The following is a 23,554-nucleotide window of genomic DNA, read 5'->3' as shown; positions in this document are numbered from 1 at the left end:
AGGAACTTTATTCGGTCCGTTAGCGGTAGTAACTCAAAACATAAATATAGTATTAGGGGTGGATAACATAATTTGAAAGAATCCATTCATCGTTGTTAGAAAATGTTCCTTCTATAACATCTTTCTAGTACTTGATTTCAGCCAAAACTTCTTCTTAACAATGGAAATTTGGTAGACTTTTGTTTACGTTATAATTGTGTCCTTAAGTTTGTAGACTTCCACAATAAGAAACTTCGGGTTCAACACGTTTTCTGGAACAAACATAAACAACCAAAATTTAATCCATTTTTCTTAAATGATACAATTTTAGGTTTAGTCCCTCTTAAACATTTATGGACTTAATTTAATCCATTTTTACCTTTCGTTAAATAACAAAATATTTATTTCCGACCCTTTGAAAAATTTAATAACTCAGTTTAAATCAAATTTTATAACAGGAGAAGCAAGATGTGAGCATTCGATTTGTTTGATTGGTTTTTTTATAGTTGTTTTTTTTAACTCAATCGATTCTCTTCTATATTAATCTAATTCACCAATTAATTTAAGGGTAAAGTATAGTAATGGTCACTGAACTTTTCTAAAGCTTTCATTTAGGTCCCCTAACTTTTAAAAATTGCAATACAATCTACCAACATTTATTCCGTTTGCAATATGGTCCCCAACAGTTACGTTGGGGACCATATTGCAAACGGAATAAATGTTGGGGACCATATTGAAAATGGACTAAATGTTGGGGGACTATATTGCAAGTTTTAAAAGTTAGAGGACCTAAATGAAAGCTTTAGAAAAGTTCAGTGACCATTACTATACTTTACCCTTGATTTAATTATCATAATTAATCACCTTTCAAAAAAATTATCATAGTTAATCATGCATTCTAAATTGTGAAGATGTATTATGTCACACTATAATATTAGAAATTTATAATTTCCTAACTTCATCAATTACAACTTACAGTTAAATACAAGTCAGGTAAATATCAATTCAGTTTAATAACATGTCAGATCTTTTACAGGTTGACTCAATTACAGATCGGGTTTATAACAGTTCATGTTGAAAACATGTTAGGTAAAAACATTTATTTACCAGGTTAATCTCGGGTTTGATTTCATATCAGGTCGGATGTAGGTCGGGTTGGGTTTTCACATTATCAGGTTCAATTTGGGTTCAGGTCGGGTGCAGCTTGTAAATTTCTAAGTCCAACTCGGGTTCAGGTCAACACCAGTTCAAACTCAAATCGATTTCGGATCATCACTACCTCGAGTCAAAAACGTTTTGACTCAAGTTGGTTTCAGTTAGTTTTGCATGTCGGGTCAACTTTTTACATCCCTAACAGAAACTAGAAAGCGAGTTGTAAAGCTCAGTGTGTTCTCTAAAGTAAAGCATATATCGAAGTATATCCAAAATAGTACAAATAAAATGTAACAATAAATCAAAATGCAACACCAATAGCACATTACTTTACCTTTCGTCACGAATAAACAGAATAGGGTCGTTCCCTCCTAAAAAGATCTCAATCAGAAACAGAAATCAGAATGGGGATTTACACCTCAAATGAGGATCCCAAGCGAAAACAAAATGGAGTATTAATCTCATACAGATGTCAGAACGGGGAATTAATCCTATACAGATGTCAAAGCGGGGAATTAATCTCTTGCAGTGTCAGAACGGGGAATAAATCCCATACAGAATCAAGAATGCACCAATGAACATATCACAAATGATACAACAATATTCAGAATCATAAATGTCACACATATTTGTAATCAAAATTTGAACATGCTTTAGGCATTAATATTTAACATAATAACATAATAGATCAGAGAATCGAACAGGTAAAGAAGACACATCTATAGTAGCTAAGTAACACCGATGCCTTACACTTCCCATGGTCAATCGTACTAGGTCTTGCAGAGTGGGGACCTAAAAATAAAACCCTTAAATGATATACCAACATCTAAATAGAAATAAATTATTAAATCACTAAATAGGACTTACATGTATCTCGAAACAAGTGAATGGAATCAAACTGAGCAAAACATGAGTGATTAGGGTCTACAGGAGAACGATCTGGAGACACGGGAATACCTTCAGAAAATAACACTTAAAGGTGAGTCTAAAATCCCATAATTTACTAAATAAACTTATGACTTCAAATGATAAATGACACAAACAAGGGCTTTCAGGACAGAATTTGGCAAAACAAAATGTGAAAACATACTCACGACGGTTACAGTCAACGATCAAAGTCAATGGATCAGGTCAGTCAACGAGTTGGGTCGATCAATGGGTCAGGGGTTCAACTGGTTCGATCTAAAGGTAATTGGTTCAGTCCATTTTAACCTTCAGGACATTCCCACACGCACACGGTGACGCGTGGGATGCCACTCGGTGGCCAGAAAATTATGGGAAAATACAAAAAAAAAAATTAAAATGGCGGAGAGTCACTTATCGAGATCGAATCACAATGGAGAGCGACGAAATTGAGTTTTCTTAAAAAACCGAGACTCTATTATCTCACTCGACGCAAACGAAAATGACAAACGATAAACGGGAGGGTACGGAACGAACAACGATGACGAGCTGAAGATGAGGATGTTGGTGGTGATACACACGGCGAACAGCGACGAAAATGTTAACAAAACATAAAAACGGAAAGGGAGAGAGGGAGAGAGAGAGAGAGGTTTTGCAGTTGAAGGGAAAGGAAAAGAAAAGAAAAAGAACGTGGGGATATTGAAATACCCAAATTTTGGGTAAATTAATATAATAGCCCCCCAATCTTGATAATTCTTTAATTATCGTGAAAGATCTAAAATGATTCTATTTACTCCTAATATTTTGAGGATGTTACAATCTTCCTTTCGGATATCTTGCAAGTGTGGGCTTATATCCTCAATTGGGCTGCTATTAGTATGGCATGTCCCTTTTGTCAGCCCCTCTATGTACATCATTTTAAGAGAACGATGTCGTTTATACTTATCCATTGTATCAATTGGATTTTTCTAATTATGTTCTTCATTCTGCCCTGATTTCTGCATCCCTAACTCCCCCATCCCCTTTTCTTTTTCCCTTGCATCACGACATCAATCTCTCACAAATCCCTGCCTAGATCGGATCTCTCATATTACTCTCTAGTTGGATTAATTTAAAATCTGGTGTTGATTCCTTGTTGATAATGCAAAAAATAAAATAAAAAAGTAAAGGCATAAAGTAACATTAGTCACTAAACTTGTCAACTTTTCTTAGTTTAGTCCCTAAATCTTGTGTACATTAATCTTGAAACTTTATAATTTTTCTTAATTTTGTTCTAAAATCGGATTTAATGTTCAGGCGATTATGTGACAAACTAAGATTGTACCACATAATCAGTTGAAAATTAATATGTTATTATAAATTTTAAAGTTTTAAAAAAATGTAAACTACATAAATGATCACATAACTAAGTGTCGGTCACGAAATGATCACCATTTTTAAATTTACGCCAGTATGACTACTGAACTATTTAAATGGTTTCAATATAACTACCTACCATTAACATTTAACGGGAGTGTTTACGTGACAGTTAATAAAATTTGTATAATTAGGATACGGGCCCTTTTAAAGTTACGTATTCGCGGCGTTGGTACCCTGCTTTGTTTTCTTCCATTTTGGTCACTACTTGTATATGATTTGTTTCTTTGGATTTTCATTTAATGCAATTTGATATTGATTCTGTTTTTAATTTGTCTAATGCCTCAATTTGAGCATTAACTTTAAAATCTTTTATTCTAGTCATGTATTAAATTTATAGATTAAATCCCCTAGATTTTAAAATTAATCAATTTGATCATCAAGATTAATTTTAATTCTTAGTTTTTAATTAGGTTCTAATTTCAATTTAATTTAATAAATTTATTTCTCAAACAAATTGTGACACATTTTACCTTTTGTATAATGTAATTTAATTATTTGGGGCCCCAAGGCTAACCTAGACATGCCTTAACAGCTGAGCTAATTCTCACACTTGTTATTGAGATAATACATATGTTTTATAACTTGTTTAAGTTTACGCGGAAAAAAATAAAATAATTTAATTGGATTTAAACCCAAAATGAATTAGTAACCAAGCAAGCCTTGACGAATATGCTAAACCTAATATTTAGGATTTAGCTGTACAGGCTGAAAGGTTCATGTTCGTGTCTTCAGTGAGTAGTGTCAGGACCAATTAATTGTTTTATTCCCTTTTCTTTTTAAAAGGAAAACTAATTCATATGTTGTGTGCTATTTGCAGAACTACAATGTTGTAAACTATAATGAAAAAATTGTGGATGGATCCTGAAAATAATCTTAATTCTTGTACCCTGTAGTCTGTCCCGATCAGAATGTTGTCCATGTTTTGTCCTTATGCCAGGATTTTGATACATTTACTGCAATGTATGGTACTTGGTGCTTGCATCTTGTGCTTTTCTGTGTATGAAAACAAGGAATCCTTCTCTAGGTCTGAGTTTTCATTTATATTCAGATAAATTTCTGTATCTCTCTATTGTTGATCTGGTTTCTATTGAGAAATTGATTAATTTAAAACGACAAGGTTGGTCATCCTGTCTTAATTTCTTCTTGCCCCTCCCTCGTTATGCAGGGGAAGTTTGTATAAGCTGCTGCATCGATTCAATATTCAACTCAATGAGAAAAGAAGAATGCGAATGGCTCTTGATGTGGTAGGAACCACAAGTGCATAAATTACTTTCCCCACTCGGACCCGCTTCCTTCCATGCTTCTCCCTGCATGTGTTTTCAAATAGTTAAAGTGGAGCTCTTTTGTCGTTTGCAGGCAAAAGGAATGAAGTATTTTCACACAAGCAATCCTACTATAGTGCATCGAGATTTGAAAACACCAAACCTCCTTGTTGATAAGAACTGGGTCGTAAAGGTTCTTATCTCAAAACTACTTTCTTCCCAAGCATCTTGATTTTGCTTGTAGTTTATTTAAGCATCTTTAACAGATTGCTTTATTTTCTACAGAAAGGTGCCTCTCAATTTTTCCCCGATTTGCTTCTCTGTTCAGGTCTGTGCTTTTGGGTTGTCACGCATGAAGCATCATACTTTCCTATCCTCAAAGTCTACTGCTGGAACGGTAATATTCATAAGTGATAATCTCAATGTTTCTCCAAATCCATCATATCCTTTTCTTGAAGTAAAAGTTTGTTGCTGAACTGCAGCCTGAATGGATGGCACCGGAAATTTTAAGGAATGAGCCGGCCAATGAGAAGTAAGTCACTTTAATTGTCAAATAGAATGTTTTTACTCTTTGATGTATCTATTATGTTTCTTATACAAATAGACTGGTTTGGCTGCAGATGTTATGTGTACAGTTTCGGCGTGATATTATGGGAATTGGCTACTCTATGCATTCCCTGGAAAGGTTTGAATCCAATGCAAATTGTCGGAGCTGTTGGATTCGAAAATAAGCATCTAGAAATCCCCGAAGACATTGATCCGATGGTTGCACAGATCATTCGAGATTGTTGGCAAACGTGAGTTTGATGCTACTCATGTCGCATCTTTTTTCTATACAACGAGAATGATTTTAAAACTGTTTTCACGGATCTTTCTTTGCTTCCACTAAGTTCTTTTGAATGTTCAGTCGGTCTCTCGTCTCTTGGGCAACCATATAAGCATCTGGCAAGATGGGAGTGTTTTGCATGCATCAAGTCAAAATGCCGTAACTTTAACGAACCTTCCGATAGCCTTCTTAGTCAGCTCGTATATTTTAGTGGCCTGCATTGTTGGAAATTTTGCATTAATCCTCTTTGTTGCCGTTTCCTTTCATGCCAGGGAGCCACACCTGCGACCATCATTTGCACAGCTAATGTTCCGCCTACGAACTTCAACATCTGCGCATCGAAAGGCAAAACGGGGCAAATCAAGTTATCGAACGATAAGGTACACTGCATTGTTTGATGTGTAATAAGTGCTCGATTAGCTGTTTCCTCGGTCGAAGATCGTGGCAGCCGGATTTTTTTCTATTGTTTAAAGTGCAAAGAAAGTTAAGAGTTGGGAGTCGGGAAAGAGTTGGCTCATTCGAAATAATCCCTAAACTTTAAAATCTTCATTCCAACCTCTAAACCTACGCCGACCGTCGCTCTCTGCCGTCGAAGAAGCTCCACCCTACCTCCCCTCCTCCCGGAGACCAAAACCCTTAGGAAATCATGATCGGTTGATGACCGATAGACGATAAATCGATGTTTTATACCTCGCGAATCCTATGATGAAAATCGTGATCTCACGCGATTCGACGATGAATCGACGACAACTACAACACATATAACTAGGATGATGGCAAGGACTACGTTGACAACAGTGGTCGTGGTCGGGAGGGTGCTAACGACGGGTTAGTGTTTGTTAGTATTTGGGATTTTAGGGATTTGAGGATTTTTGGAATTTAAAAGAAGTTAGTTTTTTTTTAAATATAATAATATTTTCAATATTTTTAAAAAATAAATTTTAAAATTATTAGATTGCGAGACGTGTCATTTAATAGGGAAAACCAATGTCGTTGATGGCCCGAGCACTTAAAGGTAACGTTTGTAACGTTAGACGCCTAGATGGACTAAAAAATAATGTAGGCACTTATTGGATACAAAAGGGACAGTTTGAGCACTTATTTAGGCATTAAGCCTTTTATTAATTGTGTATATATTTCTCATGAAAGAAAGTTTTATCAAACCAATAATTATCAATAAAATTAAAGGTAAATTAAAACATGTAGTATGTGAACTATTAGTTTTCAGTTTTAATATCTAAATTTAATTTTTTAAAATTATATCTAACGTTTTTTTTATTTCATTTTAATACGTCGTCGTTAAAAATTTAACTCTTTTAGAACCTAAATTATTAATTTTGCCGTTTAGTAGCTAAACTTTCAATTTTTTCAAAACTTCACGTTCAATTATTAGTTTTGACTCAAGTTATTAGACGAGTATCCTAATACATTCAGATTTTCTGAGATTATTGGAAGCTCTAGGAAGATGTCAGTTGAGGGAAGCCCTATGTTAAGGTTATTTCAGAAAATGAAAGGCTGAAAATAATGGTACTTAAAAAGCAGGATATGAAGCAGGTGGTCACCCCCATAAGTTTCAACCCCGATGAAGACGGTGCTACCCTGTTGGTTGCATGCTTGAAATGTCAAAGGGTATGGAAAAGTAAGTTAGCTACAAATGTAATACTTTTTCTTCTTAATCATATTCACAGCAACTGGTTTCCCTTTATAGTTAAGTGTAACCGATACTTCCCCCTGCAATTTCAAGCCATGATACCTTTTGCCAACAAGTTAACATCTTCATCATTCAGGGTCTTCTTCTTTACCCTGCTGCTTCTTTCTTCTTGCCATGTCTTTGCTTCTGTTTCTGCCACTTTTAGAGATGAATCATTGGCAGGACAGAAGGAAGCCGATGCTCTTCTAAAATGGAAGGCCAGTCTTGATGCTCAAAGCCAGTCATTCCTCTCTTCTTGGGATAGAAATGGCCCCTGTAACTGGACCGGATCATTTGTGACAAGTCTACAAGTGTAAGCCATTTAAACCTTTCGAGTTCCGGTTTGAAAGGTTCGCTTCATGGTTTTAACTTCTCTTCTTTACCCAAACTTACTGTGGTTGATCTAAGCTCCAATCATCTCAGTGGAACCATTCCATCAGATGTTGGTAAGCTATCGAGATTAACATACCTCGACTTGTCTTCCAATCATCTTTCTTGTGAAATTCCTGCTTCTATAGGAAACATGACAGACCTGCTGTTTCTTTACTTATACAAAAATGGACTCTCTGGTTCTATACCTCAACAGATTGGAATGTTGAAGTGTTTGAATGTACTTGACCTCTCTGAAAATAATCTGATCGGTTCTCTCCCTCCATCTGTTGGAAATTTGGCCAACTTATCTTATCTTAGCCTTTTTAACAATAAAATTTCAGGGTCCATACCTAAAGAAATTGGAATGTTGGGTTCCCTTGAAACTCTTTATTTGTACAACAATAGTCTTATTGGTGAAATTCATCCTTCCATTGGAAACTTGACAAACCTGCATCTATACCTCAACAAATTGGAATGTTGAAGTCCTTGAATGGGCTCCACCTCTCTGAAAATAATCTGGTGGGTTCTCTCCCTGCATCTATTGGAAATTTAACCGATTTATCTGATCTGTCTTTCTGGCAATAAAATTTTGGGGTCCATACCAAAAGAAATTGGATGCTAGGTTCTCTTGTTAACTTAAGGCTGTTGAACAACAGTCTCAGTGGTTTCATTCCAGCAGAGATGAACAATCTTACAAATCTGAAATCGTTTCAACTCGGTGAGAACTACTTGACTGGCCGTTTACCACAACATGTGTGCCTTGGTGGAGTACTTGAAAATTTTACTGCATATGGAAACTATTTCACAGGTCCAATCCCCGAGAGCTTGAAGAACTGTACTAGCTTATACAGAGTTCGGCTTGAACACAATCTACTCACAGGGAATATATCTGAAGATTTAGGCATATACCCGAAACTGAACTATCTTGATCTGAGTTATAATAAATTGGTTGGTGAGCTATCGTCAAAATGGGGTCAGTGCCACAATCTAACAAGTCTAAGGCTCTCGAACAATAATATATCCGGTGAGATACCTTTGGAACTTGGAAAGGCGACTCAGCTAGAGTGTGCGGTCTTTCTTCAAATCATCTAACCGGTGGCATTCCAAAGGAACTGGACAGCTGAAATTCTTGTTCAACCTTACGCTGAATGATAATCATCTCTCGGGCAGTATTCCTTCAGAAATCGGAATGTTGTCTGCACTTGCTGGTCTTAACTTGGCTGCAAACAACTTAAATGGCTCCATTCCACCATGGTTGAGCAAGTTCAAGACACTCTTGGAACTAAATCTGAGTGCCAATAGATTCAGTGGAGGAATTCCTTTTGAGGTTGGTAGCTTTTCTTTTCTTCAAGTTCTTGATCTCAGTCACAATTTGTTGATCGGTAAAATACCGGAGCAAGTTGGGAACTTGAAATCATTAGAAAAGCTGAACCTCTCTCACAATAAGCTCTTCGGTCGCATTCCCTCAACTTTTGATGGTATGTTAAGCTTAACATCTGCTGATATATCCCACAATCAGTTGGAGGGTCCTCTTCCACATGCCAAGGCCTTTCGAGAGGCTTCATTTGAGGCTTTTAAAACAACAAAGGCTTGTGCGGAAATATCACAGGGTTGGAATCATGTTCATCAAATTTAAACCATACTGCAGATCAGAAGAAGAAAAGTAAAATTGTGATTGCAACTGTAGTCCCTATTTCATGCACACTACTACTTGTATCCATTGTCCTTGGGATTCTTTATTCTTCAAAGCGAAGAGAAAAGCATACCGAGAACACGCCACAGGTTGTAGTAAGTGAAGATATGTTTGCAGTTTTCAACATTGATGGGAAAATGGCGTACGAAAACATCGTCGAAGCAACTGAAGAATTTGACTCCAAATACTGCATTGGAGTAGGGGGATACGGAAGCGTTTACAAGGCACAATTGTCTAATAGCCAAATGGTTGCTGTGAAAAGGCTTCACCAACTTTCAGAAGATGGGGTGGTAGATCAAAAAGCTTTTAACAGCGAGATCCAGGCCTTGACCGAAATACGCCATCGGAATATTCTGAAGCTTCATGGTTTCTGTTCCCATCCCCGACACTCATTTTTGGTACACGAGTTCTTGGAAGGGGGAAGCCTGGAGAAGATACTAAAGAGTGATGAACAAGCGACGGAATTTGATTGGAAGAAGAGGGTAAATGTTGTTAAAGGCTTGGCTAATGCTATGTCTTATATGCACCATGACTGCTCCCCTCCCATAGTCCATCGGGACATTTCAAGCAAGAATATTCTGCTCGATTCAGACTATGTGGCTCACGTTGCAGACTTTGGCGCTGCTAGGCTTCTAAAGCCTGACTCATCCAATTGGACACCATTTGAAGGCACTTTTGGTTACTCGGCTCCAGGTATGTTTTTTTCATTCTTTTATGCTGTAATTGTTCTGAATTTAGACGAAGCAAATTGTTGAACACAATCTGAAGCCATAATCGTGTACTTGAGCATGCTTATTCTTTTGTAGAGCTTGCTTATACAATGCACATCAATGAAAAATGCGATGTGTTTAGCTTTGGAGTGGTGACATTGGAAACGCTTATGGGAAGGCATCCCGGAGATCTGATATCTTTCATTTCGTAATCGTTCTCCTCACTCTCTCCATCATGCTCATCGTCATCAGCCTTCGGTCATTTACTAGTGAAAGATCTGTTAGACGAGCGACTTCCATCTCCGAGGAAACAAACGGCAGCAGAAGTGGTCTCCATTGTGAAAGTAGCATCACAATGCTTACATGCCAGTCCACAATCTCGACCGAGTATGCAGCAAGTTTCTCGGGTGCTGTCGGTTCGTAATCCACCCTCACTGGAGCTGTTTCACAGGATAACACTAAGCCAATTGCTCGACTCCAGCAGTTATACATCCTAAAGGCTGCGAATGGAATGACCTTTTTTTTCTCCTTGCTTCCTGTTCTGATTCTGCATTTCCTTGATTTGCATGTTCTAATCACTTGTTCCCATTAGTTTGTATAATTTCAAGCTCTTTTATTGGGCCTGCTGTGTACAGAATGCTTTCCAAAGTTTGAAGTGCAAGTCTCAGTTGGTGACTTTGTTTAAAAATTAAATCTCTTACGTTTCCAATTTAAAAATCCCAATTCAATCTCATATAATAAATTAATATAATAAACATTATATTACCGCCTAATGTCTCTCACCCTGCTTTATATAAGAAGTATTTAATATATAGATAAATAAAAATATATATATAACTATTTTTATAATTATTTTTATAATTATAATATTATATAGTTATAATATTAATAAAATTTATTTACAGAATTTGTATTTCCATCTACTTTTTTTATTAATATATTCTTATTCTTATATCAATTAAAACAAATCATTATTAATTCGATATAAAATATTAAAGTAAAAGTTGTATAATATTTTGAATAAAAATAATAAAAATTCTAGTATTTTACAAAAAGTATGTCTCGTCTACAAAATGTGTGTGTCTTTATCTTGCGCCTAAGTTCAATAGACTTTTTACTCATCGATGAGTGTTCATAATCGGTAGTATTTGCTCATTAATATTTGCTCGTTAATTCTTTCATTTTATTGATTTATTGTGCTAATTTGGTTGTGTTATGCTTGTTTTCGTGCAGGGCCTGACTTTCCAGAATTAGTGGTAAAACGGGCGCATTCTGCATTTTTTTTATTAATTGGTCACGGTTAGAGACATGGGCACGACTCTGGGCATGACACGGTCTGACGTGGCAGTTTCTAGAAGGTCCAGTTAGCGACAGTTTCTAGAAGATCTAGTCAGCGCGCCTTCTAGAAGGTGGACGAGCAGTGTTGCATTAGGAGACTTGTTTAAAGTTTGAATGTAGGAAAAACAAAGGCATTAGACAAATTAAAAACAGAAGATCAAATTGCATTAAATGAAAATCCAAGGAAACAAATCATATACAAGTTGTGATTAAAATGAAAGAAAATCAAGTACGGTTCCAACGCCGTGAATATGTAACTTTCCAAGGATCGCGCCCTAATATACAAATTTTATTAACTATAACTAAACATTTCTATTAAATGCTAACGGCATGCGGTTATATTAAAACCATTTAAATATTTCAGTGATCATATTGAGCCAAATTTGAAAATGGTGGTCATTTCGCAACCTAACTCTTAGTTATATGGTCATTTATGTAGTTTACCCTAAAAAATCAATATGCATATATGTAAATGACTTAGATTTATAGTTTTTCTTGAAAAGTTAATGTTGAATGATATATCACAATATAAAGTACCTAAAATTTAAGGATCAGTTTGAAAATGTCAAAGTCATTAATTAAATGTTACTTTGGCAACTAACATTGAATAAATATAAAAATGAAGAAAACAAAATCCAAGTTCCCTAAAATTTCATGGCTAGAAATGGCAGCCTACTGCTACCATTGAACAACAGCAGATAACTGAAAGAGTAAGCAATAATGGTCAAAGATGAACAAGTGAATGCCACCATGATTCGTAAAAGATCAAAAATAACAATCCGTTATCATGGTTCGTTGGTCGCAGATTTCATTGCGTAATGATCTTCGACCCCAACGAAGTTTCCAATGTTAGAGCAAGATTACGAAAAGACAAGCCGTTGAGATTGCAAACTGAATCTTCCATACCGAAAGCTTTGGACCCTCTCCCAGTGGACTTACAGGACCGAAATCTCCGGCAGGAAAAAGCCCTCTGCCAGCGCTTGAATTAGAACTGTTTCAATAAAAGAAAAAGGTCATGATCCTATATAAGGAATTGATAATATGGAACATATTTAACTGCACAAGATGTTGAACCTCACCTTCCCGTAAATATGCAGGACCTGTAACCTGCACGAGTTATTCACCAATGGAGTTATTATCCAAAAACAAGAAAGAAAAAGCCGGATATCATGACAGGAAGAGCATGAGTATTGCAATGACAGGAAGAACATGAGTATGCAATACGGTTGATGTCGCAAAAAAAAGGGTTATGAAAAGTCGCGAACTCGATTTCAGATACAGCACGAAGCTTGGCACAAAGTTTATTTATAATATACATATGTTTATATTCAGACATAGAACATTCTCTAGGGAACAATCTTGGCAGGGCGGGAAAAACTCAGTCGAGGATGTAATGTATTTTTAAAAGATCAAAATTACAGATAGATGATGAGAAAACTTGTCATACTTACTTGGATCATTAGTGGTAACTGTGGCTGTCCCATCGAAATCACATGTCCCGCCAACACTACGCATTTTTTGATAATAATCATTGTAAGCATAAGATGCATGGTTCTTGATGCTATTTGGGAGATAACATGGCTGCCCGGATTGTATAACACTGCAGTTGGCCTGTCCTTGCCCACATGCCCAGTTAAGTCCATCTTGCAACTTATCTTCACTGGAGTTGTCTTTCGCCACACAGAAAACTGCGGTAGCATTTCCCATAGTCTGAGTAGAACCACTCAAACTCAAAGGAAAAACTGTGGTGCCGTTCGTAGAAAGCATCCCCCAGTTCTTCTCGGAGACAGGCCCAGGTCTCTTGTCTTCGTTAAACAATTCGTAAATGTATGTTTTTATGGGAATATTCGGCCGACTGGGCGGACCCGAATTATTTGAAACCCGCTGGATCAAGTTATTAATGAATGTCCCAGCATTTTCCACAGTCGCATCAGGTTCATTGGCTCCACCTTGAGAAGGCCATCCTGTTTCTGTGACAACAATGGGGATCCCAGAAAAGTTGAGAGCATCCATAGAATAATAGGTTGCATCAACCATCGCATCAAACATGCTGTTATAGTGGAAGAGAGTGTTCGGGTCAACAATTTGTTTGACGGAGGGGAGAGGTTTGAAAAGTGCATAATCAATTGGAAATATGCCATTTCCATTAGTGAAACCATAATAGGGATACGCATTTAACATGTAATAGGAGTTGGTGTTCTTCAAAAACTGAAGAAGCTGGTATATTGTAGAGTTCGGTGAGGAATTAAAGACAGCAGTAGATGGAGGGAAAGGCTTGGGGATGATGTCCAAGGACTGGGGGCTCGAGACTTTAACATGAAAATTCAGATCAGAAGCAACAAGAGCTTTATGGAGGTTGTTCATAGCAGAAACTAAAACCGGTGCAACACGAGGGACTGAGGAAAGAACCTCACTGCCAACAGCAATGGCTGTAATGTTGGTTGCAGGCACGTAGGATGCAACATTTTTGTTGACCCACGCTGCTGCTGTTGATGCCGATTGTCCGACTCCTAGGACTTCCTCATTCGTCACACCGACTATTACTTCAATCCCACTGCCAGCTAGGGCTTTCAGCATGTGAGAGTCAGCGTCATAGAGTCGTACGTGAGTGATTTGATGGGCTCTGATGATGGAAACGACATCTGAAGCTGACGGCATGCTGGAAACATCAGTGCCTATGTTTACCCCGACAAATGCACCTATAAAGTCAATAATTTATGTCAGTAAGAACCAGCCAAAAACCCAATTGCATGATATTTTTATGTAGATCACCTAACATTAAGAACACCCTTGTAACTCAAATGAAAAACAAATTGCCCCATTGGATTATTAGAGGTAAATTCATATAACATAATGACAAATCCACTGTGCTTCATATTTTTTAGCTTATATTTGCTTCAATGGTGATCATCAGTGCACCTGTTAAAAAGAAAAAACAGAAATGGAAACAAACAGAACACAAGCATTTCGATTTTCAATGGTCTCTAGATCTTCGAAGGCATGTCCGGTAGGCACCTTCTAAATACTATGACAAGAAAACACAGACTGAACCTATTCAAAGTATTTATTACCAGTAAGCATGACTAAAATGGTTTCATTGGTGGTATTTGATCCATAAAATGTACAGAAAGTGGTTACTATCAGAAAACCAAAAAAAACATAAAAAAGTAAAACTAATTAAAAAAAAACTCATTAATAAGAAATATCCTTTAAAATAAGTATGATTTTACAACTGATGCTTAAAGACTTGAAGGAAGGGCTAACCCGAAAAGTAATAGCAGACTTGAATAATACTAAGCTTTCAAATAAAACTTGGCCTAAAAGATAAACAATCAATGAAAACTTCTAAATTACCTATAACATTGGAAAACATGCCAATTAGAACCAGAAGCAAGCTTCCAAAACATCTGTCAGGAATCATCTGATCATAAACAAATGCCAACTTAAATGAACTGTCTTGTGCTGTTAACTCTCAGCCGGGGCTTAAATACTAAGATGTTCAGAAAATAAAAGAATCAGATATAGCAGACAATGGTTGGCAAATACTAAGAATTTATGGAACAAAGAAAATAAAATAAACTCATAAAAGCCACAAGAAATCTATGTATATGGCAAAACTATGAAAATTATTGACCTTGGTGTCTGAAAAATATACATATCTTCTAAAAGGCAAATGCTAACTCAAAAGGTTAGTAAAAGTAAATTTCCATATCCATTACAGAGTAGATACTACTGTAAGTCCATTTCCTCAACAATGGTTGTCCTGTATGAACATGTTGTTGACATAATGTAAGGGAAATCTTAGCGTTAGCAGGAGATATTAGACCCAGACCAGACTCCACAGTGGTTCAAAACCTATTGCGCATCAATTTTGCTCATCAAACCAGTATTTTAGACGTCTTGCACAAAGAAAAAGAGAGACATTTATGAAAAGAAGTTGAGAAACTAAAGTATCTAAAACACCCTTTCACATTCTGAGCATAAAAAAACCAATAATGGCAAGCAATGCAACTGTGAAAGTAAAGTCTAGTTCCAAAATTCCCAGATGCAAAGGGTCCCCAAAGTTGCATTTTTCAAACTACCCAGTAGCCAACTCCACTAAATAAAAGTACCCAGACAAAGAAATCAAGATAAGGAAGTTCTAGAGTACCTGATCCAAGTTCCCCAAGCTGCAAACAGAAGAAATCTAGGGAGAAAAACAGACAGAGCTGTAAGGCTTCAGCTGATAAAAGAAATCCTTTATTTACATTATTAAATACATTTTTCATAGCACTAAAAGAAAGAAAAACATCCACTTACATTTGCAAGTAGGAAAAAAGTACTTTAATAATAAAAAATAGTGTGTTTCGGATGCAGAGTGAAGAAACGTCTGTGATGTCAGCTTGTGTTTGTTTGATCTTTGACGTTCTTTGGTGTTCCTGAAACAAATGGCTTGGTGGTGCTCAACACCTCTTTAATGGCGTTTGGTTAGTAGGAATCATTTGGAATAAAGGAAAATTGAAATTTAATTCTATATATTTTTTTTAATATTTGGTTCAAGTTTTCAAAGGCTTGGTATAGTACATTCATCATCTTTTAGTAATTTATTAAAATATTTTGATTGGGATTCGGGTCGGTCAGATTTTTTAAGTGTGATATTCGGGTCGGGTCGAGTCAATTCGGGTTTATAGTGAAAAATATCGACCCGACCCGAAAAAATATATAATTTTACTTTATATATTTAGTAATAATTATAATAATATTCCTCTATATAAAACTTTTTTCAATTAAGTCAATGTTTTTATTAAATAAAAATATTTTTTTATTATTTCGGGTCGGGTCGGGTGAAATTTTATTTTGGTCGAGTAGGGTCGTTTTTTTAAGTTTGATATTCGGGTCGGGTTCGGGTTTAGGGTGAAAAATACCCGACCCGACCCGAAAAAATATATAACTTTACCTTATATATTTATGAATAATTACAATAATACCCCTCTATATATAATTTTTTTCAATTAAGTCACTGTTTTTATTGAATAAAAATATTTTTTTATTATTTCGGGTCGGGTTTCTAATTCATATATTCGGGTCGGGTTGGGTGAAACTTTATTTTAGTCGGGTAGGGTCTCGGATAGAGGTTCCCTTGTTCTCGGGTCGGGTCGGGTGGACCAAAAACCCGATCCAACCCAACCCATGACCATCCCTAATTGGGATGATTTTAACTTATAGTGTTTATTAGCATGATTTTTATAATTTATTGAAATGAATAATCAATCAATAAAATTAAAATTTAATATTTTTTAAATTTTTATAATATATTGATACATGTAATTTATAAAACAAACTAAAATTAAGTAAAAAAAACAAGAAGGACAATCTTATTATTTTACATTATTGAAATCAAATTCATCTGACATTTCTGCGAACCAAACAAAATATTTTCTGCCAGCCAAACAGAATATGGAATTGGATTCCAATTCCAATTCCTTCACAGATTCTAATTCTCTCATAAACATTCCAGCGAACGAAACGCCACCTTTATTGTTTTTTGGGTTATCTTTTTTGCAATAATTTATATGAAATGGAAAATATTGCCAGAGGAAAGCATCAGAATATTTGTTTGGGGACTGTATGGTAAATAAATGAATTATTAAATTAATCAATTTCTTTTGAAATCAGTACAAGGTATCAAGCTTGTCGTTATGGGTGTAATTCTTACAAGTGTAAACTTCTTGAATAGCCAATTAATTATGGGATCCTAATTTTATAATTGCTATATTAATTTTATAATTAAATTATTTAATTATTTAAATAATAGCAACTGAATTATTATTTTTAATAATTAACGAAAAAACTGACACAGTAATTAATTAACAAAAAAATAAATACGATAATTAAATGAATATATATTATTACATACATCATCTTTATTATTTAAATATTTTATCACTTTAATCATGATTTTAATTTAATTAAATAATAGTGTTTATTTATTAATTGTTTATTAATCTAAATACCAATTTAAATGATCTAAAACATATGACATGTAAATTAAATTCTAAAGATATATAAGAGATGAGAACACGTTAACAAGATAAAAAAAATTAATGCTCCAGAATTTAAATGGTATCACCTTAATTTATAAGACATGAGAACCTAGGCACTCACGTTAACAAGGGAACCCAGATGTAAATTAATTCATCAGATCTAAACATTTATGATTTCACTAAGGGGGGCGATTAAAAGTGAGTAATATTGTAAAGAATAATATCTCAGAAGCACTAATTTCATCCACAATAAGCTAATGATACCATACCAGCATAAATTCAAAAGTTGCACCAAAAGAAAAGGATCACCAAAAAAGTACTTTCAGTACTAGTTAACATAGGCCCTTAATAAAGAATATTTCAGCACCCCCTATTCCATGTTCGGCATTACCAGTTGGACTCTTAAATCCACCAAATTATCCTAACAAACTTCAGTTTAAACACCAAACCATAAAAAGGATTGCAGCACAGATATCATTGACTAGGAGACCTTTCTCCATTTAATTCCCTCTTGTACTCCTCATGGTATGGACTCTGGCCTCTGCCTCTCAATGGGCTTCCAACTTCTCTTGGGCTCCGGCTTCTGCCTCTCACTGGGCTTCTAACTTCCCTTGGGCTCACTGGGCTGCGACTTCTGCCCTGGCTGGGACCCTGGCCCCTGTCTAGACTCCGGCTCCGGCTCCTTGAGCCATTGTATGGTGGAGGAGAACGTGAATACCTCTCTCGGCTGTAGCGTCCTTGCGGTGAAGGAGATCTGCATGGAGCAAACATCATGGAGTTAACCATAAGCCTATGAAGAAGAGGGTATTTAAGAGGTTTTAGAGTTGAGGAAGAAACACATCCACTACCTTGAGTAATGCCTATCTTTAGGAGGAGGAGAATAATCACGACTTCGAGACTGGTATCTTCCATGACGTGGTGGCGAGCGAGAGTATCGAGGAGGGGACCTTCTCCTATCACGATATTGACCTCCACTGGTGCAGAAAACATTGAAGGTTGAGAGACAAGGAAAGATCATAACAATTTCCGAGGAAATGTAAGGCAAATCCAAACTATCCTAGGAAATTACTTTGCTCCATGCCATTTATGAATATGTTTAGCATCACAAATTTTTACAAAAACATACAGCTCTAAGAATATTGAACCTACTAAATACACATGGATATTAGCATATCAACATTGCTCCTAAGACACGCAGATAAGCTACCTACAACTAAAAATAATGTTACTTCAAAATATCACAAGCATCTCAATAAGACCATTTTACTATATATCATCTCCCCCAAAGGAAGTTGTAAATTTTAAGTAAATTAAAATATTCCTACATTCTCTTAATTATTATAGGGGAAAAAAAGTAAACTAGACCAGTTATGAGGTCATCTTTGGAAAGGCTCAAATGGATGCAAGCTCAAAATCTAGTAAAACGACATTTTTTTGGAAGCCAGACAACAAAATAGCTTGCCCTTGACAAATAAAGGAAACAGAATGTGTTGTATAACTGTCAAAAACATATGTTACAGCTCGGTAAATATGCTGAAAATTGTACCTTGCTCGTTCTCTGTGCCTCATTTCAGTAGGTTTCTTCCTGTTTTCTTCAGCAAAGACAACGGTCAACTCTCGACCAAGAAGAACCTGCCCATCCATCTGGTATTTAGCTTCAGTAGCATCAGCAGGATCAACATACTGGACAAAACCAAACCCTCGAGGTTCCCTGAAGAATTACATGGAAGCGTAACTTCAAGGCAACAAAAGAAAATTAAATCTAACAAGGACTTGCCTGCTAACATTGCAAGTATCAATTTAAAGATCACTTGAAAATCTTCAAGACTTGGAACATCTTCACAATGTATTCAAACCAACCAACTTTCTTCCAATCGTCACTACCACTAACATCATCTTCAAAAGAACTCTATTTACATTGTTGTCTTCAAAACTTTATTTTCACTGTTAAACCTCAAGAACTTCAAATTAACACACCCAATTTGTGATTACAAACGAGTATACTTAAAGAAATGTCCCAACATCAGAATGGCTATTCAGATGAAGGAGCAAGAGCAGGGCGTGCTTGGTAAAAGCATAGAGAAAAAAGATGGGTTTTTAAAACTTGGCTTGAACCCCTAAATTAGAGAAGAGAATTTTGAAGAACCACAAATTTCCCAAGGCCAACCTAAATGGAATATCAAAGTTACGAATTTTCTACAGTAAAAGAAATCATAAAAATGAATGAAAATGAAGTACATCGTGGAAATTGAAAATAAAAAGGTTAACACACAAGAGTTTCTGTGGTTCCAAAAAGAATGAAAAGTCGCCAAACATGGCTAATGATGGCCTATCCCACACAAAACCTGTGGTAAGGTTAAAAAAATTAAACTAAACAACTGAAACATTCATAAGGCAACAAATATAACCTTACCCAGTATAATAATCCTTGGGCAGATAAATATCTTTAAGAGGGCCAAATCTTTCGAATGGCCTACGAAGGTCTTCAGGCCTGCAAAAGAGAAAAATCAATATCAGAATGCAGCAGGTAGAAAAGAAAATAGTCAATAATTTTATCCATTACATTATCAGAGAAAAAAATAACGGGTTAAAAGTTCGCATCAATAAATAATCTCCACACTGAAAAATAGCTACGATTTAATGATTCATTCAACAATGGGAGACGAAAAACAAAATTTCCTATGAATTAATAATAATTCAAATTTCAAAATGCATTAGAAATAAGATCTGAGAGCAAAAGAAACCTGCAGTCATGGCGGAGGTTGCGAACCAAAAGGCTCGTAGGAAGATCGCGAGCACGACCACCGTAACGGCCTCTGGGACTAGGGCTCCGCCCTCTACGGCCGTAGCCTCTGGGCGGAGATGGAGTATAACTCCTGCCTCTCATTTATGGGGGGATAAGAAATGCAAACAGTGCACCTATCTGCAAAACCCTAGAATTAAAAGATGGAAGAAACCAGGCGGAGGCGGAGTTTGAAGAAAGCGGCAAAGGCAGAGGGGTGAAGCTAGGGTTAGGAAAATGGGATGATAAAATAGATCTCTGGAATTTCCCTTTTTGCCATATAGCGTCTCTACTCTAGGTTACCTTCTCTTTGCTCGCGCCACGCTTTTCATGCTAATTCATAGATTGCGAATGTTTTGAATATTTTGGACCTATGTAGTTCGGCGAGGCAGCCCAATTCTAGAACCCATACTACTGGGCCGAATTAAAATTTTTAAAATTGAATAAAATAATTATTAATCAAATTATTTTTTTTTAAAATAACTAATTAAATCGAACTAAATTCAGTTAATTTGATCGATCTAATTTATTAATTTTTTAGTAATTTTTAATTAAAATTTAGTTATGTCTTTGACAATTTAATGGTTTAGTGTGAAAAAAATAGTTAAATCTTAATTCTTAATTGATTTAAGTTTAAATATGTATTTAATATGTATAATATATTTGATATTTTTTATTAATTCGACTAACTGATTTGTTTCAAATTGAATTAATTGTTAACGAATATAATGTAATTTCTTTTTTAACCCTATATGCTTTGAATCATTGAATTATAATTTAGTGATTCATACTAAATTTTTAATATTAAGTATAAATTAAAATCTTTTATTTTTAGTTATCTATTTTCACTCATTAAATAATTTAAAATATATAAAAATAAAAAAGTTTAAATTATGAAAATAAATTTTACTTTATAATATATGTGTGCATCTAAGCATATACATATATAATTTCCTAATTGAGCTAAAAAAATGAGCCAAAGAGAAACTACGGTGCAAGAGACTAATGTGCATGTGATCATCTTATTCATTTAAAATGAAAATCAAATTATGGTGCCAATAAATACCTAAAAATTCATATCTAATCCGATAAATTAATGATTTAACTGTTAAGAGATAAAAATACCTTTACGTAGCAACGAACGAACCATTCTACAATTACTTTGATAAATTTAACTCTCAATACAAGGTCCATTTGCTTGATGATTACAAGAAATTATGGAGCAACGCGAGTGAGTGGTACAACGAGACGACACAGCTGAAAGATAAAAAACCCATCGAGTTTGATGGATACATGAGAGTCTAGGCCTGTAAACGAACCGAACGCACACGAACGGAGGTATGTTCATGTTCGTTCATTTAATAAATAAATGAACATAAACGAACACGAACATAAACGAACAAAATATTTTTTGTTCATGTTCGTTTATTAAGGAATATAACTTGTTCATGTTCATTCATTTAATAAATAAACGAACATGAACGAACATGAACATAAACTAACTCGAACATAAATGAACACGAACATAAACGAACATAAACGTTGGAGACCCTACCTAGGGGTATAAACGAGCCGAGTCGAGCTCGAGTATTGCTGAGCTCGACTCGAACTCGAAAACTTTCAAAGTCAGCTCGACTTGACTCGAAAACTCGCGGGCTTAAAATTATCAAGCTCAACTCGAACTCGAAATATAATATTGAAACTCGACTCGAACTCAAAAAAAATTTAAGATCTTGATTCAAGCTCGATTCTGAGCTCGATTCTGAGCTCGATTCAAGCTCGATTCCGAGCTCGACATTGCCCCAAGCGCAAATATGCTTAAACCTATTCTCCCCCATCTTCTTTTATATAAGTTACCAACCCCGAGCTGCTTGTTTGCTACTGATGTCGGATTGCATAACGTTCCTCCACTTTCTTTCTTCTTATCTCCTTCAACAACAGTCGATATGAACACAGATTGTGTTTCATGTGATTGCCGACCTTAATCCATGGGGATCAAACAACCATGTCCTTAGCTTTGTGCTATGTAGAAGTTGAAAATTGGGAGATGAGAGAAGTATGTTGGTTTATTGTTCACACCAACTCATACATCAAAAACCATTCTTTCTCGGCTGGCTAAACTTTCATATCCGGATGGTGCACAAAATTTGTTTGATTAAACGCGTTAAAGAACTTCTCAACCTATGTAATAAGGCCTCACCATTATTGGGTTCTTGAGTTCAAAGTAAGCTGACTTGAGTTGCTGGTTGATCACTATTTACTTGTAAATTCGAATACTCCATTATATATGAAAGAAAAGAAGATTATTTGAGTAGAAGAAACGGTGCTTAATACTTAACATCCCTTCCATAATCCATCACCTTTGGACTTGGTTTCGAAAGCAACCGGTTTTTGGGACTCCTCTTTGCTCATCGGATAACTAGCTGGTGGTGCAGTCACATAGGGTTCCGGCGCAGTAGATGTTGACGGTGCTGGGTATGCAGCTTATGGATCGTTCAAAAAGAACTAAACCGTGTTAATATTGTTGGATTTTCCAAATAAAATTGGGTTAATTATGAAATTGGTCATCAGAATATCAGATTAATTAATATTTTTAAGATACTTACAAATTGGTCACCAAAATTGATTTAAGAAGATTGGGTTAAACATAAATGAATGAACATAACCGAACGAACATAAACGAACATAACCGAACGAACATAACCGAACGTTCACGAACGTAAATGAACGAACGAGGCCTATGTTCATGTTCGTTCATTTAATTAAACGAACACAAAATCTTGTTCATGTTCGTTCATTTATTAAATAAACGCACATAAACGAACTTCCCGCCGCACGGTTCATGAACGGTTCGCTGAACGTTCAGTTCATTTACAGGCCTATGAGAGTCGCTGTGGACACGGAGGTATTTTACCGGGCAAATACACGAGTAGGAACCTTTTACAACTTAACCAGAGATTGCAAGAATGGGATCAATACGTGATGAACAGGTTGTGAGCTACCCTTATCTGTATAAAATTACAATCCATTATTTCAATAACATGAGAAAAACATTGAAGTTGAAGCACATGAATGTTAAGTTGTCGGTTGTAAAAGAAAGTTCAGAGTAGATAGGTGTCTACAGGGCACATTAAGAGATTATCATTCAAGGTTTTTCAATTTTTCATAGGTACATTGCTCATATAACTGTAATGTCATTCAAAGATATTTCAATTTTAGAAGAAGTTTATAAATGTTCGTATGTTATATAATAAATAATAATTATATGTTGCTTATTATCATAAAATATTTTCAACTTAACGTTAAGATTCAATTTTTTTACTCATCAATTGAAATACATTTCCACATTTTATTTATTATTTTTGAGAATGACATTTCAATAATTAATCAAAAGAAAGAATTGAT

The 23,554-nt window shown here is 35.5% G+C and overlaps 3 protein-coding genes and 1 pseudogene across 4 annotated transcripts; 2 read left to right on the top strand and 2 right to left on the bottom strand.

Moving 5' to 3' along the window:
• Positions 1 to 4,485: 4,485 nt before the first annotated feature.
• Positions 4,486 to 5,473, top strand: LOC120195386 (serine/threonine-protein kinase EDR1-like). Its single transcript, XM_039197454.1, has 4 exons — positions 4,486 to 4,697; positions 4,810 to 4,908; positions 5,044 to 5,112; positions 5,198 to 5,473. Exons 1-4 carry the CDS (start codon positions 4,677 to 4,679, stop codon positions 5,249 to 5,251), a joined length of 243 nt encoding a protein of 80 aa, XP_039053385.1. The 5' UTR covers positions 4,486 to 4,676; the 3' UTR covers positions 5,252 to 5,473.
• Positions 5,474 to 7,722: 2,249 nt separating this feature from the next.
• LOC120202720 lies at positions 7,723 to 10,518 on the top strand (annotated as a pseudogene).
• A 1,424-nt stretch (positions 10,519 to 11,942) lies between these two features.
• On the bottom strand, positions 11,943 to 14,915 carry LOC120202731 (glucan endo-1,3-beta-glucosidase 4-like). The gene is made up of 4 exons (XM_039203118.1): positions 14,699 to 14,915; positions 12,796 to 14,043; positions 12,424 to 12,451; positions 11,943 to 12,335 (listed from the first exon to the last, which is right to left on the bottom strand). Exons 1-4 carry the CDS (start codon positions 14,763 to 14,765, stop codon positions 12,194 to 12,196), a joined length of 1,485 nt encoding a protein of 494 aa, XP_039059049.1. The 5' UTR covers positions 14,766 to 14,915; the 3' UTR covers positions 11,943 to 12,193.
• Positions 14,916 to 17,633: 2,718 nt separating this feature from the next.
• LOC120202741 (serine/arginine-rich SC35-like splicing factor SCL30A) lies at positions 17,634 to 20,457 on the bottom strand. 2 transcript variants are annotated; one of them, XM_039203132.1, is made up of 6 exons: positions 20,112 to 20,453; positions 19,781 to 19,858; positions 18,914 to 19,078; positions 18,216 to 18,341; positions 18,006 to 18,121; positions 17,642 to 17,954 (listed from the first exon to the last, which is right to left on the bottom strand). In XM_039203132.1, exons 1-6 carry the CDS (start codon positions 20,252 to 20,254, stop codon positions 17,842 to 17,844), a joined length of 741 nt encoding a protein of 246 aa, XP_039059063.1. In that variant the 5' UTR covers positions 20,255 to 20,453; the 3' UTR covers positions 17,642 to 17,841. The 2 variants fall into 2 exon arrangements, with proteins under 2 accessions (XP_039059058.1, XP_039059063.1); XM_039203127.1 differs by having other exon boundaries at positions 17,634 to 18,121; positions 20,112 to 20,457.
• Between the last annotated feature and the right edge of the window lie 3,097 nt (positions 20,458 to 23,554).

Source organism: Hibiscus syriacus, unplaced genomic scaffold (assembly GCF_006381635.1).
Source record: "Hibiscus syriacus cultivar Baekdansim isolate YM2019G1 unplaced genomic scaffold, ASM638163v2 tig00000340_pilon, whole genome shotgun sequence".
Taxonomy (NCBI): Eukaryota; Viridiplantae; Streptophyta; class Magnoliopsida; order Malvales; family Malvaceae; genus Hibiscus; species Hibiscus syriacus.
Note: the sequence above shows the minus strand (reverse complement) of the source record. Positions and strands in the feature narration are given on the sequence as shown.

Excerpts from the sequence above, each read along its gene's own strand:
- LOC120195386 (XM_039197454.1), top strand. The coding sequence starts at position 4,677 with ATGCGAATGGCTCTTGATGTG. Across the intron at positions 4,698-4,809 it reads TGCGAATGGCTCTTGATGTG|GCAAAAGGAATGAAGTATTT; the intron begins GTAGGAACCACA and ends TGTCGTTTGCAG. Across the intron at positions 4,909-5,043 it reads ATAAGAACTGGGTCGTAAAG|GTCTGTGCTTTTGGGTTGTC; the intron begins GTTCTTATCTCA and ends TTCTCTGTTCAG.
- LOC120202741 (XM_039203127.1), bottom strand. The coding sequence starts at position 20,254 with ATGAGAGGCAGGAGTTATACTCCATCTCCGCCCAGAGGCTACGGCCGT. Across the intron at positions 18,342-18,913 it reads AGGCACAGAGAACGAGCAAG|TGGAGGTCAATATCGTGATA; the intron begins GTACAATTTTCA and ends TTTCTGCACCAG. Across the intron at positions 18,122-18,215 it reads AAAGATAGGCATTACTCAAG|ATCTCCTTCACCGCAAGGAC; the intron begins GTAGTGGATGTG and ends TGCTCCATGCAG.
- LOC120202731 (XM_039203118.1), bottom strand. The coding sequence starts at position 14,765 with ATGATTCCTGACAGATGTTTTGGAAGCTTGCTTCTGGTTCTAATTGGC. Across the intron at positions 14,044-14,698 it reads CATGTTTTCCAATGTTATAG|GTGCATTTGTCGGGGTAAAC; the intron begins GTAATTTAGAAG and ends TTGACTTTATAG. Across the intron at positions 12,452-12,795 it reads AGTTACCACTAATGATCCAA|GTTACAGGTCCTGCATATTT; the intron begins GTAAGTATGACA and ends TAACTCGTGCAG.